The sequence below is a fragment of the Cottoperca gobio genome, chromosome 15, assembly GCF_900634415.1.
Source record: "Cottoperca gobio chromosome 15, fCotGob3.1, whole genome shotgun sequence".
In the NCBI taxonomy this organism is placed as follows: Eukaryota; Metazoa; Chordata; class Actinopteri; order Perciformes; family Bovichtidae; genus Cottoperca; species Cottoperca gobio.
In genome coordinates, this window is record NC_041369.1 from 13,422,412 (window position 1) to 13,449,149 (window position 26,738).

A 26,738-nucleotide genomic window follows, 5' to 3' on the forward strand; every position below is an offset into this window, starting at 1 on the left:
TTAAAAGCAGACAAGAGTTGGACATATTGTGTATAATACAAAAGATGTTGGTACACGAAAAAACATATACCTTCATCTCACTAGGCCCTAAGGCTTTAATGAATTTATCCAGTTTGTTGCGGACGTCGTGTATAGTCGGCTGGCCTCTAGTAGCAGCAGATCCTTCCATGCCTTCACTTAAACGCTTCTCCAGTTTGGCGAAGGCCTCCAAAAATGTATACACTGACATGGCCACTGCACTGGTGGGAATCTGACCGAGATCAAAATAGATGCTTAAGTGCTTCAACAAGGGAGCAAAGATGTTTGTAGATAATAATAACACTGCCTAACACAGTAATTAAATAAGTCCAGATAAGTGTGTCACAAGTGTGCCCCCTGCTGGTCACAAAACCACAACACGTAAACACTGTGAGAGGGAGGGAATGGTGTGTACATATGCAAGTACACACATGGATGTGGTATCCACAAACCTTAGTTAGCAGTACAAGTGTGATGCCCGGCCACAAAGGCAGACAGTACATGGAGTGAGGCATCATGGGATACAGCCCATCTTTGAGTGAGACCTCTAAGAAGACTCTGCGAGGGGTCGAAGGGTCAGGTGGAGGAACATCCAGAGTGTGCAAGCTGTCCTCTGCCATCTGAAAACATCATCTTTCAGTGGTGAGGTGTCATTCAAAAGCAAACAATCAGTTTATTTTGCGTTGAATATTATAACGACTAGGAATACACACTGAGATGTACTCTCACCTGGACGTCTGGGTCCACAAACTCAAACACAGGAGTGCTCCCTCTCACTGGCATGTCTGCTAATACACAACAATAAAGATTTACAACAAACTATTGTTGCTGTAATGTAATAAGATAAATAACTGATTAAATACGAAGACACAGATTCTACACAACTCACCTGAACTGCTTGAGTCCCCGTCTCTAGGGGAGGGCTCTGGAGTGTAAAAACTTTCAGGACCAGAACCGGATGTACTATCAATATCCTTCACAGACAAACACACAACATGCACAGAAACAGACGATAAAAAAAATCAGAAACAAGGTGACTCACATCTTGTGGTGGCGCTGTGTGAGCGGCTGTCAGCATTTTGTTTTACCTCAGGATTAGAATCATCCAGGTCTATGTTGCTAGGATACATATTCTGTGCCATGATGATGAGGGCGAGGAGGTCTGAGGTGGAGAGCGTGCTCGCATTGCGGCTAGAATGAGCGGAGGAGCAAAGAGAGAGCGCACTTTATAAAGAAATCCTAAATGAATTCAAATGAAGCCTCTTCACTGATTTAGAAGTTATAAATAATGGTGCTGGGATAAAAGCGAGGGGTTTGTGGACACATCTGTACCTGGAGTAGAAGGCGAGCAGTTTGGTGTGAACCAGGATGAAGGCGTGCAGCACTTCCTCTCCTGCTCTCTCCACACTGCTGTTGAGCTGCTGAACTAAACGGCGCTCCAGGAACTCAATGCACTGCTCACATAGCGTGGGGTGGATCAGCCTCTCCACCGCCTGAGAGAGGGAGGAGACGACCACAAAGAGAGCGTGGGGGATAATGACGATGTTAAACTATTGCTTCCATCCGAGCCTGAGCGCTGAGAGACATTTTTTTTGCCCTTAAAACATGTACACACTGGCATTTCAAATGTTATAGACCACACATGACATGTGTCTCTAATGGGAAAAAGGGCTGAGGAATAGCTGGCGTGTTTTTTTTTTGTTTGTTTTTTTAGGGGTATAATGCAATCATCTAACCTTAAAATGACTTTGACTGGATATACTACTTCTGAAATGATAGCCTTAAAAGGTTAATCCAATCTAAATCCATCTTGTTACTTGGAAAAACTGAGGATTTCTGATTAGAATAATCCAAAATTGTATACCTAACTGTTTGTTTTATTGCTCTTAGTATACCTATTCTTGCTATTTGCTGCTTCTTCTTCTTCTTCTTCTTCTTCTTCTTCTTCTTCTTCTTCTTCTTCTTTGTCCGTTTTTATTTATTCTTTTGTTTCTTCACTTTGTAAAACACTGTGAAGTAAACCCACAGCATAAAAGGGGCTGTACAATAAATAAAGTTATTAATAATAATAATAATAATAATAATAATAATAATTATTATTATTATTATTATATGTAAAGCTGTAACTGGTTCACTGTATAGCGGAGTAGACAGCTATACTGACATGGTTTGAACCATGAGCTTGTCATTCCTACCTAAGACTTCAAGATTGTATCACAGACCTTCAACAGACATAGTGCAACACACATATTTTGTTAATAACGAAGAAGAAGAAGAAGAAGAAGAAGAAGAAGAAGAAGAAGAAGAAGAAGAAGAAGAAGAAGAAGAAGAAGAAGAAGAAGAAGAAGAAGAAGAAGAAGAAGAAGAAGAAGAAGAAGAAGAAGAGAACAGACAAAATATAAACAACCAATTGATTTAAAAAAGGGAATTTCTGTCTGTTTCTGCCATCTAGTGGTCAACGTTTCTACATGCTAAAACTGATGCAGCAATGCACCAAAAGTAGCCCGGGCTTCAATAATACATAATGTGATTCAAAAAACAAAACAAGACGAACATCATTAAAATGGCTGTTCACCAATACCCACAAACTGTGAGGTTGATGGAAACAAAGACCCAGACACATTGTTGAGCAAGAACCAAACAAAAAAAAGACACTAACGCTACAGCAATGAATAATAGCTAAATATATAACAAACGCAAACAACACAATACCTAAATAATAATAATAGTATTTGTACAATATCATAACACTGAGAGCTCAATAAAGTATCTGCCTGTGCATTATTGCGTACGGGACTCCTGTAGGGACAAAGATATTAGCTTGAATCTGTAGTGGCAGAAGTCTGCCCTGCTTTAAAGCTGTCTTTTGGTATCGTCTTGTCCCCAACAATCTGCTGAGGGAACCATTTGCAGAATAAAATCTATACCAAATAGGATACAAAACAAAAAAAAGGGTACAGTTTTCCTTTAAGGCCTGCTGTATAAAGTAGCAAATGCACTGCACCTCCACTAAGAAGCTCTGGTCGTTCTCTCTGAGGTGGCTGTATGTCTCCAGCAGACTCTGGAGATGCTTCCACAGCCTCGCTCTCTGCTCCGTGTCCTGAGGACGCAGTCTGGTGACAAACACAGTTCATACATCAACCAGATGTCACGTTGAATCTGTCCAGTATCAAGAGGAAGAGCCCTAAATGCCTTACTCTTTCCTGAGGAGGCTACTGCTGAGGGTGACCATGCCAAACATAACCTCAATCATCTTCTTCATCACGTAGATCTTCCTCCTCAGATCTCCCTCGTCCTCTTCCCCGTCTCCATTCACAGCAATGTAGAGACACTCGTCGAACTGAGGAGGACACAAAATGACCTTATTAGCTTGCATTGGCCTAAGAGTGTGAGTAAAATGAGTTATTGAGTAAAGATGGTTGTATTAAACTGTAAACTTAAAAAGGCGACTGACACTGTATGGACCTGAAAGATGTCGAGCATATCATGCGCTGCAGGAGGACAAAGCCTGGTTTGATTCCTTAACAAGACTCACATGACGCTTCACAGTAAGAGAGGTCTGAGTGCTGTTACTGTTAGCAAGGCAAAGTTCAAGCATGCAGAATTCTGCTTTACACATAAAGGGAGTTCAAATCAAGGTCAAAAGAGCAATAAGAACAAAATCACATTCTTTAGATTTTTTAATGGATATGTGTAGACAAATCTGGGGATCGCTGCAGCGGTGATAACAGCTTTTATTTTGGAAGCCAGGCGCTACCTGGTGTAGGACGTAGATATGGTTGTTTTCTGTGGTGAAGGAGGTGTAGCTGTCCCCCAGCCTGTCCACCATGGTGCTGCAGGAGATGATGATGGGAGCAAACAGAGTGCTGATGCTGTCCTCGAAGGCTGGAAGCTGACCATCAACACAAAGAAAGGAAAGAATTCAAACAAATAAGTTATTCTAACAGCTACGGGAAGCCAGTTAAAAGGTGTACACACAGTATATGTTGATTTTCTTCCTCCTTACCCCCTGGCCATCCTCTTGGGACGCCCCGTACTGCTCCTGGACATTCTGCTGAAATTCTGGGTCGGTCCAGTGGAAGAGGACCTCGGCGCTCTCACTGGATATCAGTAAGCACTTCATCTGTCCTGCTTTGCTGGAATTACTTTAACTACTTCCATGTGCTTTATGCTGTAAAATAAAATAAAATAAAATAAAATATTGAAGCAAAGGATGTACAACAGAGTGTAAAACTTTATTTTCACACAGGCCTAGTTATGAATATATTAGCCACTGGAGAAACTGAGAGCCAGGGGGAACTTTTTCCCACACTCCATTGACCTTTGACCTAAAATAAACAGTATCTTAGAGCTGATATTGTATCAATGACAGCCTCTGGTGAGAGCACAGATTAAAATAAAAGTAAGGTCAGAGGCAAAAATGACAACTGCGTGGGATTTTAGGATACTGTCAGTCAGAGCAGATATAATAGTCTACAGTGTAGACTCTACACTCACATTCACCTCAAGAGTTATATGTTCATTCTCCTCAAGAAAAGTGTTGCGTAGTACAGGGTCATCTTTGGAGATCTAGTGAGATCAACCTTAATTAAATAATAAATGGGGGAATATGTTTTGTAAGCTTACTGCCCTCTGAAATCAACTCTTACTTAAAATAGGAGGAATAAAAATACTCAAAAGGCTAAAATCCATTATACTAAATCTACAATCCTTTCAATTTAGTACAGAGTATGTTGCACTTCTTTTTAACAATTATTTGTAATTTACTTCACAGAAAGGTCAATTTGCTAATATCTGTAATTAAAAGATGATCTTTAGAAAATACCACTGTGAAATATGTCTTGTCTCCTCTCTCCATCATAGAAAGGCAGGACACATGTGATTGCAACACTTCCTGAATATTGCTAACCATCATCAAGGTTGTGCATACTAATGCTTTTGATCATGTTCATGTGTTGTGAGTGGGCATGTTGTGAAACATAAATCTACTGTCTTCAATCTACTGTATTCTACTATAGACACATATGTATGTGCAGATGCTACAGCCCACAATCACATATGTAACTTTATTCAGTAGCGAACTGGAAGTACAATTTGAGTCACTTTCTACTTCTACTAAATATTGTACTTTTTACTTCACAAAAAGGTTGTGATAGCTTTAGTTACTTTACAAATTAAGATGTTTGCATACAAAACATAACAACAGCTTGTAAAATATTATATATTTTTATAAATTAAACTACGGTTCATTATTGTTTAATTATTTAAATAATTTAGAATTGTTTTTATGACACAACAAGAATTGTGTCAATTTGGGTTTTGAAAAATTGTGATTGTAATTTCTCACTATTTCCAAACAATCAATCAAATACTGAAGAAAATAATAATTAGTTAAAGTCCAGACTGATGCAAAATAGTTAACCATGAGCTCCACCTCCACTACAACAGTAAAGTCCTGCTTTGACATGAATGCATGATTGATAATAATCTAATGATGTAATAATATAAAAAAGGGCACATTTTTCTGCACAGAGTACTTTTACTTTTAATACTTCAAGTACATTTTCCTAATTTGACTTACTTTTACTGAAGTGACATTTTCAATGCACGGCTTTTAGTCAGAGTATTTTTACAGTATGGTATTAGTACTTGTTTTTAAGTAAAGGGTCGTAATACTTTCTCCACCTCTAACTATATGAGCCTGAAGCTCAACAAATGAATATGTCTATCACATGATGCTGTTCCGATCCGTAAACAGTGTGTTGCCTAATGCTCTTTACTTCCCCTTTATAAACTCTTGACGCACGCTGACTGTCCATGTCGAGAACAAACACAGTGACAGTTCATGTCACAACTCACTCTTGTGTTTTCTGCGACGGGTGATCCCAGCATCTCAGTGTCCAGTGTCTCTGTTGTCCAAAACTTCAGGTCTCCTCAGTTTGTGGACGTTTTCATCGCGGCTGCTGTCTCAACCCAACCTGCTTCCTCCAACAACACAGCTGAGTCATGTGACATGAGCAGAAGGAAGTTTGCGCTGATCTGAAAACAGATAGAGATGTCAAGCTGTGGAGGAGCTGTCGTGTACAGACTGATCCTGGATAAGAGTGTGTAGTAAATGTGCACGTTCTTCTCAATGGGTTGCCCACCTCGAGGAGCCTGGTGACCAGCGAGGCAGGAAAGAATCACGTGCCTAAAGTGGGGCACATGACTGAGAGGCTGTGGCGTAGACAATAGTTTGGTATTTGTGGAATGCAGTTTAATAATTGAGACTGAGATTGGACGTATGCCATGTAGTGCAAATGTTTAAGAAAATAGGCGTAATTTGTTGCCTAAAAGGAACACAAAACAGCAAAAATATTAATACACCGTTGTTTTTTGTAATTGTTCACAATATGAAGATTACAATAATTCAAAGATTGACGCATGGATTTGATACTTCTTTTTTACATAAGCCTCTAATTTAAGAAAATATCAAATATCATTCTGATCAATAAGGAGAAGTTATTAATTCAATTTAATAACTTAAAGCTTTCTTAAAACAAACATGGACCTGAATACGTAAAAAATAAAAATAGAAAGAGGTCCCAGCATTCAGCTCACAAATGTAAATGTAGCTCTTCTGGTGTTTTTAAAGTTATCCCATAGTGAAATGTATACTACAAAAACACATTATAGCTAAAAAAAACCACACTATATAATAATAATTAAATATATAAGAGACATGATACATTCACGATACACTATAAACTCAATATTGAGTAGATTTTCATATTTGTTCCTATTTAAATATTACAGGTTTTTCATCGAGGGAGCAACTTGTAGCAGACATACATAACATATATTCTACATACACACAAATACACACACACCAAACACTAGGCTGTTTCTCAGAGAATGTTTTGATGGCTATAACAAATCTGTGTTGTATCACAATATTCAGCACAGATTGTATGCTTGGCTCCTGAGTGGAGCAAAGAACCCCGTAGTTAACGTAAATATTTATGTTTTATTAACCTTGCTTGGGTCAAAATGGTCCAAAATGCCAAGAGAGTTCTACATTGTGGGCCGTAGTCTAATCTAGTCCATCAGTTTTCTGTGGGATCCAGCATTCATGGGAGTCTTATTTAAGCTGACTCCTGTATATACAGAGTAAACATCATGAAATCCTCAGTGTATGCTAACAGGGCAAGGGGGCCTTGCATGTCTCAAATGGATCACCGAGTGTAAACAGTGTGAGGCAGGCCTGGGTAACAGTTACCTCCACTAAGGAGGCACTGTCACGCAGAAGTGGCCAGACACGCCGCAGTCCGCCTCAATCACAACACAATTAGATTTTGTCAGAGGAAGTGACGCTCCGCAGTTATTATCACAACGTACAGGATTATATGATCCAAAGTTTGCAAAACAAAACCATCTCTACGGATTGGCTTGATAAGATCATGGTCTGAATGTCCGGAAGTACACTAAGGCCTCATTGATCGATATCACTTTGGTCAGTTATTACTTAGGTCAGATACTCCATTTACTCAACAAACATACTTTGGATTTTATTAAACTAGAGTTTCAAACTGGAAATGATTCAGATTATGTTTTGCCCTGGCACCCAGTTAAACTTTCATCCATGTATCAAACATGTAGCTGATCTAAGAACATTTTTAACTAACACTGACAGATGATTTCAAGCAATCTTCTTGAGAAAGTGCAGCCCCATTCATGTTCTTTCTGCCCATTAGCATGTCTGTTTTCTCATGCTCTGTATTTCCAGGTTTGTATGTGCTTTAAAAATGAAGCATGGCTGCACATTCATCTAAAGGTGCATACATGTATGGCCTTCGTGGTATGATGAATAATATTATTTTCTCTTTCTAAGAACCCGATTTAACGGACCAGGTGTTAACGAGTCTGGTTTGATTCTTACGTGTCAACAATGTTGGGCTGTTTGAAACAAACCACATGAGAAATGAGACTGTTCCTGAAGTTCATTTCTGAGACCAAACATTTCTGCTACTTACATAAAAGGAATAAGACCATTTCCCACAAATAAAACAAAAATATAATTAAAAGTACATGCCTTGGATCACGGCTGTTGAAGGGACGCCAGAGTTAATGACTCACTGTCATGCAACTTCAGTACAGTTCAAGCCGTGTCTTTCTTTCCATATAAATCAGTACAGTGAGGTTTTCTCATCCCATCTTTGTCTGGGAGAAACTGAACAAGTGTTTTAGACAAAGGGCCCACAAGAGCCTTCGTCTCCCCACATGATCCTACCAAGCAGAGCCCAGTTGACTATGCATCAGCAGAAACAGAGCCAGGTCGGGTCCACGTTCTGACTGTCTGGACCAAAGCTGAAGTCTGGAGGTTTAGTCCCATCCTGGCTTCCTGTTTCCCATCAGCAGCTGTCCGATACAATGATAAGCCCGTACTCTTCTCACTGCAAAGACTTTGCTCCAGCTGCCTCCACATCTGGGGCCACAGAGTTGAACAGTTGTGTGTGTAAGAGTGAGTGTGCCAACGACGGTGACTTTAACACTGCGGTACACTGTTAGACATGTTATTGTATTTTTCTTAATTGTGGTAACTTACTGGCAAAATTGTATTTAATAAAATAATATTTTACTATATAATACAATTAAATGTCATATAAGAGGTAATAAAACAGGTATGTATTGTTAACAAATGAAATCCATTTAAGTATTAACAATGTCACGCATCGTACAGTGGCTTGAAGAAATAACAATGTAGAGTTGTGTTCAACAAACACGTGCCAACAGGAGCGCATGTGCATAATTTAAGTGCCGACCATAAACTAGCAAAAAGAAAAGGAAAAAAAACACAATCTTCATCCACGATGCGATGATGGTGGGATCCATCTTGTGGTAGCTAAGCTAAGACGTAGAGGGACGATGTGAGACATGTTTAAATGGCTAACAAATTCAATCGAAGTGACATTTGCCCAGATACATAAAATCAGTGGCAGTAGTAACAGCTTCCAGGTCCAGTTTCAGCTAAAGATGCACAACTATATCCCATTAGTTAGCATAATGGTGTCTGTGCAGGTGGGTGACACAAAGGATTCTGGTATGTTTTCTGTACTTTGATAGAGAAAGGGATTTTTTGTTTTTTTGGTAAAGAAATGGTACCAATATAATAAAATGTCTTCCTCACATGGTGATTCTGGTGGTCCTCTGGTGTCTCTTAACAGGAGCTTGTCTCTAACTGCAACTACCCAGACGTACCTAACAGCTATACAGATGTAGCCCACCCACTCAATTCTCATCTCCATAACATTGACTCGAAATAATGTCATTGTACACGCAAAGTGTCTACAGTGACAACGAATAGAGCCTGTGACTCTAGCTGGTGTACAGTCGGCCTGATTAGTTTGTATAATAGCTGTACTGTCAATGTAATCTTAAAACTCCCACGTATTATTTTAGCCTCATCTATTGGCCATTAGTTACCATTCAAATCACAATATAAGCCACATGAGGAAATGCAAAACACCCATATGTAAATGTAGTAACAGACAGAAAAGGCATGTCACCTTGTTAGAATACAAATAAAATAAAAAAAAGAGTCTTGGGATTTCTTTGTAACTCAAGTCTGCGGTACCATATCGTTGGCGTGCATGTTCGAGGTCATTTAAATCCACATGAAAAGAATTCTGTCTTTTTCAAACCCTTTTTCCAATTGGTGCAAGATGTGTTTCCCGCACACACTCAAGTGTCTTCTTATCTCAGCTAACGTAACAAGCAACAGTCCATGGTGTGGTTAGAAAATAGAAAACAGCTCAAAACAAAGCTCACTTTCTCGTTTACAAGGCTACAAAACAATACAACAATACCATACATCAGGGTTCAGGTCAAATCAAATCAAATTGATTTATAAAGACCATATTACACATTTGTCTCAGTGTGCTTTACAGCCTGTACAGCATACGACACCCTCTGTCCTTAGACCCTCCAACAAGGAAAAACTTTCAGGTCAGTTAGCTTCTCTCACATTCCCTCGTTCAGTTTAGTCCCACCCACCCAGAAACGTTGTAGGTTACAGTACTCATCACTGATTAGAAATATTAGAGGAATAAACCATGACAACTTCAAACACTTTTCTAATCTCATCATTGATCATTACGATCTGTGAGTCTTATCCAAAGACGTGCGGAGACACTATTTATTATAAATATTCACACTTTGGCAACTAAACAGGCTTCTAAAATAATGATATTGTAAGCTTACTGGGCATTTTTAGGAACGTCAGCTGTAGCAGACACATGGTACACAGACAGGTAGGCACTTAGTAACACATTAAAAAAACACCAGGCTGCAATGACACACAACTTTCTCTAAGGTAAGGTTTGTAATGCACTGCAGGGGCCCGGACATAACATATACTGATGGAGTAACGCCAACTAATACTCTAAACCAGAGAAAGTTTGCAACATTATAACCAGACAGAAACAACTTGCATTTATCAAATACTACCTTTATTAGTACTGTTTCTTAATATAGATTTATGAATAGAAAAACACTGGATAGGCTAATAATAAAGAATAACAAATATGCATTATTTCTAAATAGTTTCTAAATTCAAGTTATCAACAAATCTAATATTACGAATAGGATACAACAGAATAAGTACTAATATAATTAATGTATTTGTCGTTTATTATTTCCTAAACTGCTAGATGTAATACATTATTGCAAACACTGAATTGGAGAAAAGAAATACATACAAGAAAAACATAAACCGGTTATAATGAACCATTTAAATCAAACTAAATCCTTATATGGGCACCACACTGAGGTCATGTAGCCTATCTACATACCTGTATTTAAGGATGCTGCTAAAATGTGGCAGTTTTTATTTATAGGTTCTTTCTGTAGAAGGGTTTATCTCCTGGGAGGGTATATATCATATCGTCTCATCTCTTTGTTTCTTTCTCTTTTACTTGAGTCCATGTGCTTGTACAGATCCTGAGGACTGCTGTGGAGTCTGGCTGCTGCATTGCTCAGTGTTAACTCACGTGATGGGACTTGCACGTATCCAACCTGGTGAGTTTACAAGCAAAGTTTAATGTCGTCTGACTAAGATAGGGATGCATTCCTTACTTTAGAGCAGATTGTGGAATGATGAATATTTCATTTCGACTGAAGCATATACAGAACGACTTCTTAGGTATTTGTAGGTGTTTATTATCAATGTAAACTTTTTTTTAAGAAAAAATAATATATAAGCACACTTATTAAACATTACATATTAAAATAAGGCTCTCCAAAAGAAATATGAACATCTCTACATTAACTATGAACACATTCAGAGGACAAATATTCTTTATATTTAACATGTTCGGGCACTGAACCTGCTTATCTTCCACCACGCAGGAGTGTAGACATGTGTTCTTATTCATGTCAATAAAGAAGCACATGATGACGTTTTGACTCACTCTGTGGTTGTAGTCTAGAAAATAAAAAGCCAATCTTGAAATAAGATGATTACAATATTATCAACTAAAACTAAAATAAATGTGAAACATGGGTTATGAACCGTAAACCATCTTAAGTAATTCCTTTTCTTCCACAAAAAACTGTCTGTGCTTATGACATCTGCATCGTAACACCTCAGCATTAGCACCACTAACGTAACAGAGTCTTTTATAATAGAAATATAAAGACAAAAAAAGTATTTAATCATATAAATTAGATGTATACTGTATGTAAGTAAACATATCGATCTTAAATCACTTATTTTCACCACTCTTTTTATGTACAATACATTATCTAATAATATGACAGCAAATCTGTACAAAATTATGTAAAATATATGTATATTTAGTAAAATAAAAAATAAAAACCCTAGCAGCATAAGAGGATTATAAACGTGAGATCACACTGAAAATAGTGAGATAGGTTAAAGTACACCTGAAAAACTGGTAGTTCAAATTTTTTAATCGAAAGCGAAACCAGATTTAGTGCGGATGCAAGCTGCGTGTGAGGACAGATGTTATGGATGTGTTCACATTGTTCTTCAGCTATGCATCGCTGCAACACGACACTAGAGACACATCCTGGCTATTGTACTCTGCAGTTAAACTGATTGGATCCTGCAGCAGAAAAGCAATGATACACACTACAAACAGCCTTTAAAAGAAGCAGATTTCCCCTTTGCAGCCACTTGATATGGCAGGGGAAGAAACACACTCTCAGAGGCAAAACAGACCGGACAGACACATCAGTAGCTTTATCAACACACGCATACACACACACACACACACACACACACACACACACACACACACACACACACAAGTACACACACAGGCACTTGGCTAGTCCAGGCATGACCTTGAACGCACCACGCCATTTTCTCTTTGTGGAAAGGATCAAGTCCAACTGAAGTTGACTTGTGTATGCTTCAGATACAGAGATAACCAACTCTAGGTTTTTTACAATCCAAGGGAAGAAAATATCTTAAAATAGCTTGAGCCACAAAACGATCACTGTCCGTACAAGTCTTGTAGCATCTGAGTAGTTGCTGGTGAGAAGAATTGAAAAGTGTTCAGTGCAGCCCTTTTTATGTGTCTTGGGCAAGTCTTTCTTTTGTTGGAGCAGAGAAGACAACAAGGGAAGGGCCGGGTTTAATTGTAATTTAAATATTACCATTGAAAACCAGAAACCAGAGGATTGTACTGTATTCAAGCCAAGTGTCCTGGAGCAAGACACACAAATCCTAACAAAGTAGTATTTTTACCTCCCTGTGATTTCCAGGAAAGGTGAACAAAATCTTTTAACAACGTTTTTTTAAGCTTTGGGTCAAACTGGCAGAGGGTTTGTGGTTTGGTAGACTTCTGGGCATCACTCCTAAAGCTCCGGGATGACGGGTCAGTGTTATCTTCGGCAGGCGTATGCGTTAATGTTTTTGATGACATAAAAGCCTATGGTCATGGGAGGCATGGCTATTGTCCGTCCAGCCCTCAATGTCTTAGGTTTCAACTCCGGGAATGTCTCATTGTCCACCATGAGCAGCTTCTCGCCGTTCAGCTGGACATATCTGCAAAGAGAGGACAACATACAGACTGCATTAGCTCAGGTAGACTTGTTAAAAACTGGTAGCTGTAGACATGTGAAAGACAGAGGAGGCAGTTAATGAAGGTTTTCATCTCATCAACAAAAGAAAGCAGAATGCACCTTTAGTCTTTAAGGGTTTTGATTCTGTCAGTTGTACACTGGGGGGTGCTGTTGTAAAGAAAATTGCAATTTCACAACTGCACAGTAGTAAAGCCAGAGTTTTAGAGGGGAATGTGCCCAGTGAAGCGAAACACTTAATAGTCAACTGCACTGAAATAATACATTTAAAAGACTTTAAAAAAAGAAACTATTGAACTACAAAAATTGCTACTCTTTGCAGTATGATTTAAAGAGATACACAATTATTACACTACTAATAACAATATTAATTATATTATTATACATTATAATAGTTTTTAAAGACTAAACACAAGTTGCTAAAATACAACAACAACATTTCATAGTTTAAAAGTTAAATTAATTATAGTAAACAACTACAAATGATTTTTCTTTTTTATTTACTCTTTTAACATTAGAAAACTTTTAGATTATGAAATATAATTGAAGAGCTCTAACACCTCACAGATGTAAGTTATGGTGCACTCAAAAACATATAATACAAAAGGATTATAGGCCGAATATAAGTGTAAATATCACAATTAGTTTTTACAATAATTAAGAAAATCTTAAAAATCCAGTCACCTTGAGTAGGACTTTTAATACAAGATATCATTTAAGTAATTAAATTAAAATAATTGTAATAGGTAATATAACATCCTGAAGAGAAATGATCTCCGTATACTGTATTGTTATTATAGTATAGTATATTATATTGTTCTGCATTATCACCTTTAACACACAACTTTTCAACTTTAAAGTGTTGCTGTTATTAGCATCCATTTTTTATTTATTATATTGCTGAACTGTAAAGTTCACGGTATCATTGGATTAAGGCTAATGGTCTGGACATTTTTACGTGAACCTCAAATTCAATAAAATATCAAATAAAATGATGCTCGATAAGGTGAAGTTATGAATCAAACTGAGTTTCTCGCAGCTTTCCTTGAACACCCATGAACCTAAATACTGGGCCGGTGTTAAAAAGTCTCTCTATACTCAGACATATTTATAGACATCTGGTGTTGCTAAATTCTTCATAAAAGTCTCCCTGCGCTGCGTGTGGTAAAGGAAAGCAGTTAAGGCTTGAGAAAGGCCCGTCGTTAGCTCACTCTCCTATTAATTACCTTGCAATCCTGTTCTAACACCTAAAACATCCTCCATCATTATGCTGTTATTGAAGGATCATGCCTGAGCCACCATTAGGGCCATATGTCGGTATCGTATAACACACACACACACACACACACACACACACACACACACACACACACACACACACACACACACACACGCACGCACACACCTGAGACTGTTATTCCAGGATTGGAGGCTTAAGTCTGAGTCAGAATAACAGACAAGAGGCTTAAAGGAGAGAAGAAGAGACTGAAATCTCTCCCTATAGGGATAAGGCAATATGACTTATCCCTATAGGGAGAGTTTTCTAAGCTTTCAAATTACCTTAATACATTATGTGTCATATATCATAGTAATATAGGTGTGAACAGTATAAAGAATGTATAGCATAAACATGAACAGCAATAAAAATTCATGCACAAATTCAACGCTTCAAAAACATAACAAATCTGTACCATATTAAAATCATAGCGTCCGTTTCATACATCTTGTGTTAATGTCTGTATATGTCATTACACCTTTGTCCCACTAATGTATCACCTGTTTGCACAACGCACTGACAAAAAATAAAAATAACAAGTCAAACTAAGCTGGTAAGTAAGTAACTAAGTAAGTTTAGTAAGCCTCGATGGTTCTTCACTGAAAGTGTTTATTCTTTATTTGCTAGTATTTCTTTGCCTCATTTTTTAATGTTGTCTTAAGCTGTCTTCAATCTAGTTAGACAGGAAAGAGTTATTGCATGCAAGCATGTTTTTGAATGTTTTGTAGTGTGTATTCTCACACGTCGACTCGGCGTGAATTATACAACTCGGGTCCAACACCCACTGTTTTCTTAAAATATATTCACTGCAGCCTTTGAAGGGCACTCTATAACACCCTATTAAACTTAGAAAAAATAAAATAATTGAAGACCCATAAAGTTGTTTATGAAATTTCCATTATCCCTATTCCTCATCTCAACACCTTTCACACATTCGCAAAAATAATTACTTTTTTTGAAAACCGCTTCAACCAAAGTTTTCATCATTAGAGGAACCTTTTTTCTTTTGTATATATACACAAGCAATTACGCTACTGGAAGACTCAGACGACTGTTTTGGTAACCTGGGTCTCTCCTCATCACAAGTGAATGGAATGGGTTACTCTATAAGAAAACCATATCATTGTTTGGATAGAAAACAGTTGTTAAATGCTGCTCTGCGTGTATATGTGCACGTGTGTATGAGACAGAGAGAGATACTAACTTGGCTCTGAGTCCGTCAGTGCCGTAGGGTTGCAGCAGGTACTGATGGACAGTATTGTTCCGTAACGTCCCCGCCAACTTGATTTTCTTTCGCGACCGATGCAGGTTGATGATGTAGATTGTTATGGATCCTCTCACGTAGTTATGACTGGTGCCGTAAAGAAAATGATAAATGTCACATTAATATTACTTTACCTTGAGGAAAGACAATCGTGAAGAAAAAAAGGCTCTTCTCCACATCTGTTAATAGGGATTTATAATATATTACATTGCCATGTTGAATAAAATTCTCTTTAATTAAAGATGACTACAAAGAGAAGAACGCCTTTGATATTTTTATCACACATAGTAAGAGGATCAAACCACAACTCCTTGATCTAATCTGGATCAAAAGGCTTGCAGAAAAATAATACAGTATGATAAAGCATGCTTAAGCAAGTTATCATCTATATTTAGGATGAACCATAATAAACCACATTTCATTTTCAAAGCCTTTATCATTCCTATCTGATGCACAAATCTGCTTCTCTTGTACAGTGTCCAATATTTAAATCTGACGCTGTACCGCCCAGGGTCAGATGAAGGGTGTGAATGCGACACTTCTTGAGTTACACAGACAACAGTGTTTGAGTCCTGAGAGCAAAGCACTGGGGACACAACTTGATAGGGATACTGGCCAGAGGTAAATAACTAAAGCAAGACATGATAAAATCTAATAAGAGCCCAGATATGAGGACAAAGACAACACAGCTGTAGTGAATACCACATGTGCGCTTTGGTGTTTAGGTTCAGGGCTGGTAGACATCTCTCCCATTTACCACCTCCAAAATCTCATATCTTTAATGCAATCTTGGTTTTTGGTCCTATGTTTATCTTTTCTTCTTTTGGGCTTAGGGTGAGAAATTTAGTTCATCAACCCTGCAAGACTGCCAATATTGAATATATTTACCGAGAGAAATAAAGTAGTGTACTGTTGATGGGAAACGCTGTGTGTCTGGCTCTGTGTTAAACTCTTGCAGCCTTGTTTTTGAGAACCGTGGACCATGGCTGCGAGTGATAGATCAGATGCTTAGATGGAAGCAGAGATAATGACCTCTCAGGCCTTTCAAATGATGAGGCTCTTAGCGATCCAAACCAGGAACATAAACATGTGTTGATGCCGTTTGATGTTGGAGCGTCGCTGGAAAGTGAAAAAAGGCCATGCAAATCACTAAAAGGGTAAAAGGGGAGTGAAAGTCAAATATCTAATCTGCAAAGACTTTTTTAAACCAGGGACAGCCTGAGCACATTAAACAGAACAGTCAAACCACTAAGACTACAATGGTTCGTCCACTTAAGTAACTTGACTTGACTGTAAAACCAAAAACCTTTGGCTTCACTGTCTGATCATACGAGTCCATGGCTGATTGGTGCGTAGAGTGGAGGTGAGCGGCACTGCATGCCATGGGGCATCTCTTCACTCCCAAATTCACCATACATACCAGGTGGCTGAGTTGGAAAGTATTTCAACTATTTGTATGCATGTCATCAGGCCTCATGTGTGTGTTGGTTATGCAACTCCTGCCCAGTTATCGACCATCTATCTGTGCAGAGTTCCACTATTTTTCTAAGAGATGCACCACCTGTAAACGAGCCCTGTCTAGAGTAAGGCCGTAAGTCTAGCCTGGTGCTGACAGCCACTGGCCTGGGTTAAATGATAACCTTGAACAGGCCATGGTGGCACTCTTTATCTCCTCCAGGCACAGACCGCCTTATTGTCCCTCCCCCTCGAATACCCCCCTCCAGCCAATCCGAGATGGGATAAAGGCCTAGCACACCTTTCAGCGGCTCTTTGACGGCAGGGAGACAGAACACACACACCTGATAAGTGATACCCGTTAAGTTTTATAGGCTCTGAGCTGTGAATGAGCGGGTGTCTGCCGTCTGCTTATTTATGGGAAGCCGAATGGGCAGGTCTGGGATTTTGTTCTTCCTCACCAGACACTGAGCCTCAGGTGATTGCAGGAGGACATAGAGACTAGAAAACGTTAGAACCACAGCTGTCTGTTTTCCATCTAAGTCTTCAAGGACATTCAAGTATTGCTACACATCACTGCAAGGCTGAGAGGATGTGTGCTTTATCTTCTGTGAGTTACGAATGAAAAAAATGACCAAAATCACAGTATGTAATGATGCTGTGTTTAATGTGGTTACGCTGTAGCACGTACTTGTAGTAGCTGGTGCAGTGGGCGTAGATACGTAGCTTGTCTCGTATGACTCGTCCTGGTTGTGGCTTCCTCTGCAGTCCAGCCACCCGCACAGTTAAAACCCTCGGACCAACCAGGCGCTTGAAGACCAGAGAGAACCAGTAATCCTGTAGGGGCAACACCATCGCATACGCACACACACAGACACACATTTGGCATTACTTTTGTGACAGTATAGGTTCATTTTATCATCATAATGCTCAGGACAGGATTCACCTGGTTGTTGTTTTAAGATACAATGCAGGTGTGAAAAGGAAGTTTTAAAGACCTGATCTGACTGATGGCAGGGAAACAGTTTAAAAGCATTACCAACTCCACTGTAGTTAAATGCAAGGTTAAATCTAACAGAGGAATTTTTATTGAAAGAGACCATTTGTCACAGCTTTGTTGGATTCTGGATTCCCATAAACGGAAATATTGCTCAAATCTCAATTGTGTTTCTACAGCTATGAAATGTCCTTCTGATTGTGGTTTAAGTTTTGCAAACTGTGAGAATAAACAACGAGCCAGCAAAGCAGCTGGTCTGTGAAAAAAAGAGATGTATTGAAGAAAAACGTCAAGCCCAAATATGTCAGCATTTTGACACTTGACATTTAGTTGGAGCTGATTGCCCCATGTAACATGTCACATTGTATGTAACACGCGCTGACTGGTTTCAAATTGACAGGTCTTAAATATGAAAGTTTTACAAAATATTATTCTCCATCGTGAATTACTGTTTTCTGTTATCATTGTTGCGTGGTCCACCATACTGTGTCTCACTATATAGACTTCACAGACTCAACACCTCTCCAAGAGACCCAGAACAACATGTGTTCCTCAGGAAGTTCCCATGCAATCCTGCATATGGCAACATTTAAGGGCTTCTTTTTTCCATGCAGGCTTTAACTTAATTTGCTGCCAAGGCATCGAAGAAGCAGAGCACAGTATGGAACTGTATAGTGTTGGCCACAGGCAGAGGGATAGATGGGTGAATGTATGGCCAGAACTGTGATCTATGATTATTACATAGCGTTCAAAACATAGAACAGCTACAAGTCTGGAGTTTTATTTGAGCAAGATGGCCGAAGTGATGCTTTAGCCTTGCTTTGGGTTTTAATTTATTTAAACTCAAAAAAAGTCAAAGAAACCATCAATAAAATGGTATATCTTAAACTACGACTGCTGGTAAAATCCCCAAACAGTAATTGGAGGGACATAAACCTGAATTATTTTTGTGGGGAACATCAACTGATGTCCGAAATCTGACTTTCTCCCCGTTTCCCTGTTAAATAACCTGTTTTTCTCTCTGTCTGTCTCACCCTGTCTTGTTTGCCCCCAACTGTGCAGACAGACAGACATCAATTGGTGGAACAACCATCGCTTTGAGATCCATACCAAATATTATATCGAGCAAGAAACAGAGTGAAAGACAGGCATGCACAAGTAAACCAGTAAAATGTCAGGGACTCAAGAAAAGTGAAACCATACACCAGAGACCAATCAAACCTTAACTGCACAGCTTAGCGAATAAGAGCACGATAACAAGGAGAATAACAATTAACCTTTAGTGTTTAGCTAAATAGGGCAAATGAGAATCAGACTATTTGGTTGAGACGCTTTTAATCGGTAAGAATCCAGAGATCAAAGTATGAGGTCATACTAATACACTGCCTCTAGCGGGAAGTTAAACATTTTTAGTGTTGTGTTATTTAACTAGATCCATGAAGAAGTTAACAACCTTCAGCAAGCTCTAATTGGGTGTCCCATAAAATACAAAAAAAGATAACAGCCGTAGAAATGAAGAGAAAAACATATCCAGGAAAAGGTAAAAATAGATACAAGTATAGCCGCAATATGTAGAGTCATGAAGGTTCAACATGGGGAGAAAGGACAGAGACTGCAGTGCAGTATGCGTTGTATCTGAGATGTATGTGTATGTATGCTAGACAACTGTATTTATTCACCTGAAGTATTTTCTCTCTTCAGAGGGCAATCTTTTCAGACAGGAGTAATATGCCTTTGCCTACTGCCAGACACTAAATACTCACATTTCTGTTTCTCAAAGATGAATCCCACTTCACTTTAGTTTAGGAATTTACAACCCATGAGTGTGGAGTGAAAACAAAACAGAAAAAAGAAAGAGAGGATGATTGGGACAAAAGAGTCACTAAGAAAAAGGGTAACTGTGGAAAAGTAGGTGAAGTATTTGATTCATAGGGGTAGGGGTCTAACTGGATTCTACCAATGGGGGAGTCATTCTATAATACAGGGATGGGTAACCTCCGGCCATTTGATCCGGCCCTCGAGGTAATTCATGAACACACGCAAATAATCATCTCCAAAACTTTTTTTAAAGCTAGACGCCAATAGAATAAAACGGGGACTGACTGTTTTTCCTGGCCAAGGTCAGGGTCCTTGAACACAACACGAGCGGAACATCTCATCACGTGGTCACGTCATGCCAATAAACTTCAATATTAAAGAGACTGTCATTGACATCAGCGAACGCAGCATGGCGAGTGTAACAAAGAGAAATGTGGAGGCGGAATGTCGCATTTTACAGGAGAAATGGACAAACGATTATTTCGTTGAAGTTAAAGGCCAGTGTGCCTAGTTTATGCGTGATGAAAAAGACTAATCTTAAGCGTCATTACGGCACGAAACATGCCAAACTGCACGAGCTGAAAGGACGAGTACGTTTGGATAAAGTTAACACTCTTCGGCGGAGTTTGGCCCAACAAGCAGCTCTCTCCAGAACGTAACATACAAACATGGAAAGATAAAACAGAAGACACATGGATGAAAAAGTTGCTTTTTTTGCACAGCATGAAAGAAAGGTGAAATGATGAAAAATGAAAAAATGAAAATGAAAAATGAAAGGATTTTGTAAAAATTGAAATGGCCCTTGATAGGAAAAAGGTTCCCCACCCCTGCTACAGGAGAAGGGGCCAGGTCATAAATTTCCCCAGGTTGGCCCTGCAGTGAATTCTCTCAGCAGGTAGGCTGGGGCAGCCTTTAGACATCCAGCCATGTTAAAAGAATTGTGATCCTAGCGGGAGACCGTCATTCCCCGAAAAACTATGGAGACGAAGAGGGAAGAAAAATGATTAAATCGAGATGGCTTCGCCCTTTTCTTTTCTTTCTTTTCATCCCTCCCACCTTCCCACTTTCTTGGCCTCACTTTGACTATCGGCTAAAGAGAACTAATGAGGGATTTAGTTAGAAATGATTGTCAGATTTTGTAGAAGTTATTAGTTCATGTGCACAATAACATTAGTGGTTAAAGTGGTATTTTGGGATTACCAATATTCTGGCAGCTATTTCTAACCAAGGCAAGAATAAAATAATCTTGAACACTGACAAATGTTTGATTCCATCATCTTTCTTCTTTAATGTAGGAGCAATGATTTATTCTGCATGCCCTTAATGTAACCCCGGCTCAGCTAAATATAAATCTTTTTACGAACTTACTAGAAGACATAAAAGTCCCACTTTCATTTTAACCAAGGAAGTAAAATCTCACGTTTAGCTTTGAGTAGCTTGAGACCTCAAAAGTAGGCCTAAACATCTGTGTTGTTAAAGTTCCCTTCATGGACCGATCATACACAACTAAGTAAAAGAAGAAGTGTACATCAGATGATTAATAAAGTGTTGCGGACTAAGCTTGTTGTATCTATGTCTCTGCATGATTCAGATCAAACCACGGAGGAACTTGGGATTGGGCAGTTCCATTTCACACAGTGTTGCAGGCTATTTTACTAACATGCCTGTGTATCAGCATCTCAGGTTGCAGATCTCTCACCAGCCAACTGTCCCGCACAGAGAAGCACACAGTTGCGATGGGGGTTGAGGGGGGCAGTGACACTGTCCTGAGCTACTGACAAAGGGCTAAGGTTACATGGCATTTCGCCCCCGCGTCTAAGCACTCATCACCACTAAACGCCTTTCATCTGACCTAATAGCTCCCACGGGAAAGAGCAAGAGGTGCCATCGAGGCACTGGGTCTGGTACAGAAAAGGTCCAGAGCGAAACAGAACTGCTCAGGTCAGATCCTTGTTGTAATGATGAAGAAGGCTGAATTAAGGCCCTGACAATCAGAACCAATAGCCATGTTAATCCTTGCTGAACTGAAACTGAGAGACTCACAGGTAAAGGGTTAAAGTTCTGGTCCACAAGGTGTGTGTATCCGTAGTCGAAGAATGAATGACGCAAGACAACATCAATCCCCTGCACAGCAGCCATACCCAGCGCGTTCACCCACCTGGAATACATATGAACACACAGAAAAGAAATATTAGGAATGCAACAGCAGATGCCTTTGATTGTGATCATGTTACCAATAACACATACTAATACAATAATACTATTTTCTTTCTGTTCATTATTATTAAAGGTATCATTCTGAACAGAACACACCACAGTGGTTTCAGGGACCGTATGAAAACAGTACTTACAGAAAGCCAGCAGCGTATGTGTCAGAGAGATTATTGATGCCTCCTGCCCATGCTGGCCCAAGTCCACTCAGCCACACCTTCTTACCAGGAGTGTGTGTGTTCACAATCTGCATTGAGAGTGATAGAAACGGAGGTGCATCAACAACATTCATGCTGAAATCTAATTTGTGAAAGCTCCAATTGGATTTAATGTCTTTTAATCAATGCATTTTCATTCAAATGTATTTTAAGGACCATTACAATGGCATCATATGTATGTTTTTATACGAGTAAACCAGCTAAATTCTCACATTGCTGGAACTATTTTTTGTTGTACTGAATGCTTTTTTGATACCGACTGAATTTTAATCTGCAAGCTGATGGAAAGTCATTACAGCTGGCAATAAACCACCTCGACATATGCAACTAGACAGAAACAAAGATGCACACAGAATAATAATGTAAAGGTACACAAATACCTCATGTCACTAACTTCGGCCGAGTAGTAATGAACAGAAGAATCACACTTTTAATACATTTTATTGAATATTTTAAAGTTTTGTTCTTGGCAATGATTGCTTATTTTTCCCTGAGGCACTTTGGCGGTGTTCATCTCTTACAACTCAGCAAGTCCGCCATAGCAGCTAGTGTTGATAATATTACCTCATGGGGAGAGACAACCATTTCACCCCGAGGGCTCACTCTTGTGGTGAGCACATGTGGCCTTATCATCACAAAAACTATCCGAGGACTGATTCACGACTTGGCAAACTCAAAATGCAAATAGAACCCTTAACCCAGCTGAAATATACATCAGACATTAATCAACTGTATCTACAGTACAGCTCCAGAACTGACATATGATCATCGCTTGACGTTACATTTCAGGACTTTAAGGGTTAACTTTAGTACCTTGTTGACTTTAGTGATCTGCTCCGTCAGTGTGTCCAACAGGCGAGTTTTAAGGAAGTCCTCCACTTTGTTCACTCTCCCGTCCATATAATAACTGTAAGGGAAATGCAAAGAAATTGCTGTGAGAGAAACACTCTTTACACTCTTTACAATGTGAGCAACAAACATCCTTATCGTCACATTATTACAGCACAGATGGTGAAAAATAAACTGAAATGTACAAGCGTTCGATTTTGATTCTCTATCCAAGCACACACACAAGTATGATTTTGTATAACTTAGCTATGATGAACAGGGTCTGACATATTCAATTATACTTTAGCTTAATGACAATTTGACGTGGGATTGCATTAAAGAGGAATTGGACTGTGATTTCAGACTGAACAATGCAGACATCCATGTGAGTGAGAGATAAAGACACAAAGAGAGATGATGTTAGGAGAGCATGATGACAGAAGAATTCATTGGTAGTTAGTCCTGAGAAACATCACCGAGACAGAAAGCCTCTGCAAGATCCTCTGCAAGAGTCCAAGAGAGGAAAACAAAAGAGCAACGTCCACACACACACAAGTTCAGGTTGCGTACAACACTTTTACATCTTATCTGCACTGCAGAAGAAATAAAACAAATATTTGTCTTAATTATTATGTAGTTGACTCTCTTAGGGTGAATTTACTTATGATAAGTTACTTATGAAATGAAAGCAATAACACTGGGAAAAATGCGAGCAATAGCCTCACTGTTGATTATTACACTTATTATTATACACACAACATTGTCAGTCGAAGATATATTCCCTGTTTTAGTAACTTTATCCCAGATTCTCACTATTAGTGTCTCAATAAAACAATGTGACTTTAAGTTTCATTAGCCAGCTGATCATCATGGTCAAGTAAATCCAGAGTACAGGCTCAAACATTTTTCAACCTCTTATTCAAAGATATTGAAAATCTCTCAGTAGTGGCCTAGAATACACTGTAGCATTTCCACATCATTTGCTGCACATAAGCAATAACATGCATGAGAGTGAAATGACTCATGTAGAGACATAATTTCTTACAGCACCATACAAAATAAAATAACAGAAACAGATGCAGCACCTGTTAATTAGATATTTAGGAAATATGTGTCTCATTAGAGAGATGTATCTTCTGATTATATTAAAGCGAAAAATGTTATTAATCAAATACCAGATGAGCTCAGTTAAAGCTGAAAATGTTTTGTTCCACTTTAATTTTTTTCCCCCAAAACCAGAGAATACTCCAAGAAAACTATGATTCACAATTTACAATTGAGGCAATGAAGTTTCTTGGAGAATGCTAGTCAACAGCACATTTATTAATCAGAATCTCAACAAATTAATGGGAGACAATGCCAAGGAAGATTTGCACTGTATTGTGAATAAGGCCAGTAGAGATTCCAAAATAAAGGTTAAACGCTGAGGCCAGAGCTGAATGTTATTCATGTGGGGTGAAGCAGTGTTACAATCTGAGCTTAACCTCGTTGAAAATGTCGTCACTGTGTTGGAAAAGACCCAAGCTCCTGGCCTCAAACTGTAAACAACTCATGGATTAAGTCATAGCTTTACACAAATTATTTGGTTATCCTGTCATCTTTCCAGAGAGCTCACAATAAATATTCAGTCCAGATCCCAGGGAAAGAAATTCCAGTTCGTATATGGAAACAGAACAAGTTATTTTATAGCTATATCTTGCACTACAAATCAGTTCTACTGGGAATAGTGGCCACAGTCGATAAAAGCACAAGGTAACAAGTCAAGATTTGCTTTCTTTACTTAAGTTTGGTGGTTCATTAGAGAAGAAACCCCATAAAGAAATGAATAGAAAGAAAACAGTTGTAGTATTTGGACCAGGATTGAGGAGCTCAAGTCTAAGCATCAGAACCAAGAAGTGTTTCTTTGTTCATCCAAAATTTGGCATTTACCAGAATTCAATAAAATGTAAAAATGAACAACACTGTGTTGGTCAGCTTGTTTTACGCACAGAAATATAATACAGACTGCAGATGAAATAGACGTTAGACAGGGACGGATGGAAGCAGAGTATCAATACCAAACATGCAAAAACACCTACATTTAAAGTTTTACTAGAGTATATTTACAGTTAAATGTTCTAATGTATCAAAAGTACTAAAGAATAATGGTTCCTTTTACATTAATGTTGCGTTAGATAATGATCACAGAGGATTATTAAAGGTTTAGTTGTTGCAGTCTCACGACTTCTCCAAACCAAGTGCCTTGTGTGTTAGACATATTGTATTGACGTGTTATATTATTCTGCAGATTTGAGCGTATTAGGTTTTTGTTCCTGTTGAGGAATGTTAACATCCTCTGCATGGGTTCCTTTCCTCATCTTGTAAACCCCTATTCTGGAAAAAAAAACTACTTTTTTTAAAGCGGGGTGAGCTGAGGGGCGGCAAAGTAAAAAGATGTGTTTCTTGATGTGGACCAGCAGGTTATCATTCAGATCAATTATTGCATAACAGCGGAGGGATATGTAGCTTCCCTCAGGAATGCCATCAGTGAATCTCAGACAAAGAAAAGAGGAGATCACAAACCTTATTTCTCGCCTTAGCTGTAAATAACCTGCACACCCTCCTCTCTTGCATGCAGTACTACTCTCATTCTGATAGTGAACAAGAAAGATGTGAGTATAATGTGTCATCCTGAACTGGAAGCCATCTGGCCACACACTTTTGACTCGCTTAAATCTCTGTAATAGTTGGGTGTTTGATTAAAGAATCAGTTCGCCAACCTTATATTATGTTTTCCCACTTATTTCTAATGGTATCCATCGGATAGTTGTGGTTGTATCTGCCCAGGATTGAGATAACCATATCTGAGATTTAACACCAACTTGCTCACATTACCAATGCTAATATGGAAATGTTTTGCACTTAATATTAATCATGTCAAAAATAGTTAATTAGCACTAAATACAGCTGAGGCAGCTGGGAATGTAATTATTTTGAAAGTATTTGGTTGTGAACCAAAGTATTGGCCTAAATGAAAATGTGTTTGTTTGTTTACTTACTTACTTACTAACACACACACACACACACACACACACACACACACACACACACACACACACACATACACACACACACACACACACACACACACACACAGCTCTAGAAATTAAATTACAGCAGGGATAACCAAAGTAATTACAGTTTATCCTTTGGGGGACATGAGTGTCTGTGCCAAATGTTTCGGCAATCCATTCAATAGCTGTCTAAACATTTCATTTCAATCCACAATGTAACCTCATGGTCCAGCGAGAGATCCAGGGATCATCAAAGATTCATCCTCTGGACCAATAAATGTCTGTAAAAGGTTTTATCAAAATCTATTAAATAGTTGTAGAGCATGGACCAATGAGGAGGACAGACCAATCGACCGACATTGCCGTTCCTAGCTGCAACTACGTACATGCATTCACGCATTAATACACTTGACCTCCATGCCAAATTTGTGTACAGACTATCTCCGGGGACCACCGCGCCGCCAAAACCGCCGTGTACAGAGCTCCAGAGAGCCGGGAAAAAGAGTTGGCGTGC

At 38.8% G+C, this 26,738-nt stretch overlaps 2 protein-coding genes across 7 annotated transcripts in view; both read right to left on the reverse strand.

The window, feature by feature from the left end:
• Window positions 1–6,222, reverse strand: part of hps1 (HPS1 biogenesis of lysosomal organelles complex 3 subunit 1) — an 8,904-nt gene extending 2,682 nt beyond the window's left edge. Inside the window, exons 1-12 of one of the 6 annotated variants that reach the window (XM_029449844.1) lie at window positions 6,165–6,222; window positions 5,878–6,057; window positions 4,025–4,189; window positions 3,776–3,910; window positions 3,216–3,358; window positions 3,023–3,131; window positions 1,351–1,511; window positions 1,107–1,209; window positions 908–992; window positions 748–806; window positions 471–638; window positions 71–250 (exon numbers count right to left, since the gene is read on the reverse strand). In XM_029449844.1, coding sequence (XP_029305704.1) covers window positions 71–250; window positions 471–638; window positions 748–806; window positions 908–992; window positions 1,107–1,209; window positions 1,351–1,511; window positions 3,023–3,131; window positions 3,216–3,358; window positions 3,776–3,910; window positions 4,025–4,141 — 1,260 coding nt within the window. In that variant the 5' untranslated portion in view covers window positions 4,142–4,189; window positions 5,878–6,057; window positions 6,165–6,222. Of the gene's footprint in view, window positions 1–70; window positions 251–470; window positions 639–747; window positions 807–907; window positions 993–1,106; window positions 1,210–1,350; window positions 1,512–3,022; window positions 3,132–3,215; window positions 3,359–3,775; window positions 3,911–4,024; window positions 4,190–5,877; window positions 6,108–6,164 lie in introns of those variants that run through there. The other 5 variants (XR_003833522.1, XM_029449846.1, XM_029449843.1 and 2 more) reach the window with 5 other exon arrangements.
• Window positions 6,223–11,196: 4,974 nt separating this feature from the next.
• Window positions 11,197–26,738, reverse strand: part of hpse2 (heparanase 2) — a 49,673-nt gene continuing 34,131 nt past the window's right edge. Inside the window, exons 7-12 of the mRNA XM_029449969.1 lie at window positions 23,157–23,250; window positions 22,266–22,372; window positions 21,958–22,072; window positions 17,791–17,936; window positions 15,585–15,731; window positions 11,197–13,069 (exon numbers count right to left, since the gene is read on the reverse strand). Coding sequence (XP_029305829.1) covers window positions 12,907–13,069; window positions 15,585–15,731; window positions 17,791–17,936; window positions 21,958–22,072; window positions 22,266–22,372; window positions 23,157–23,250 — 772 coding nt within the window. The 3' untranslated portion in view covers window positions 11,197–12,906. The remainder of the gene's footprint in view (window positions 13,070–15,584; window positions 15,732–17,790; window positions 17,937–21,957; window positions 22,073–22,265; window positions 22,373–23,156; window positions 23,251–26,738) is intronic.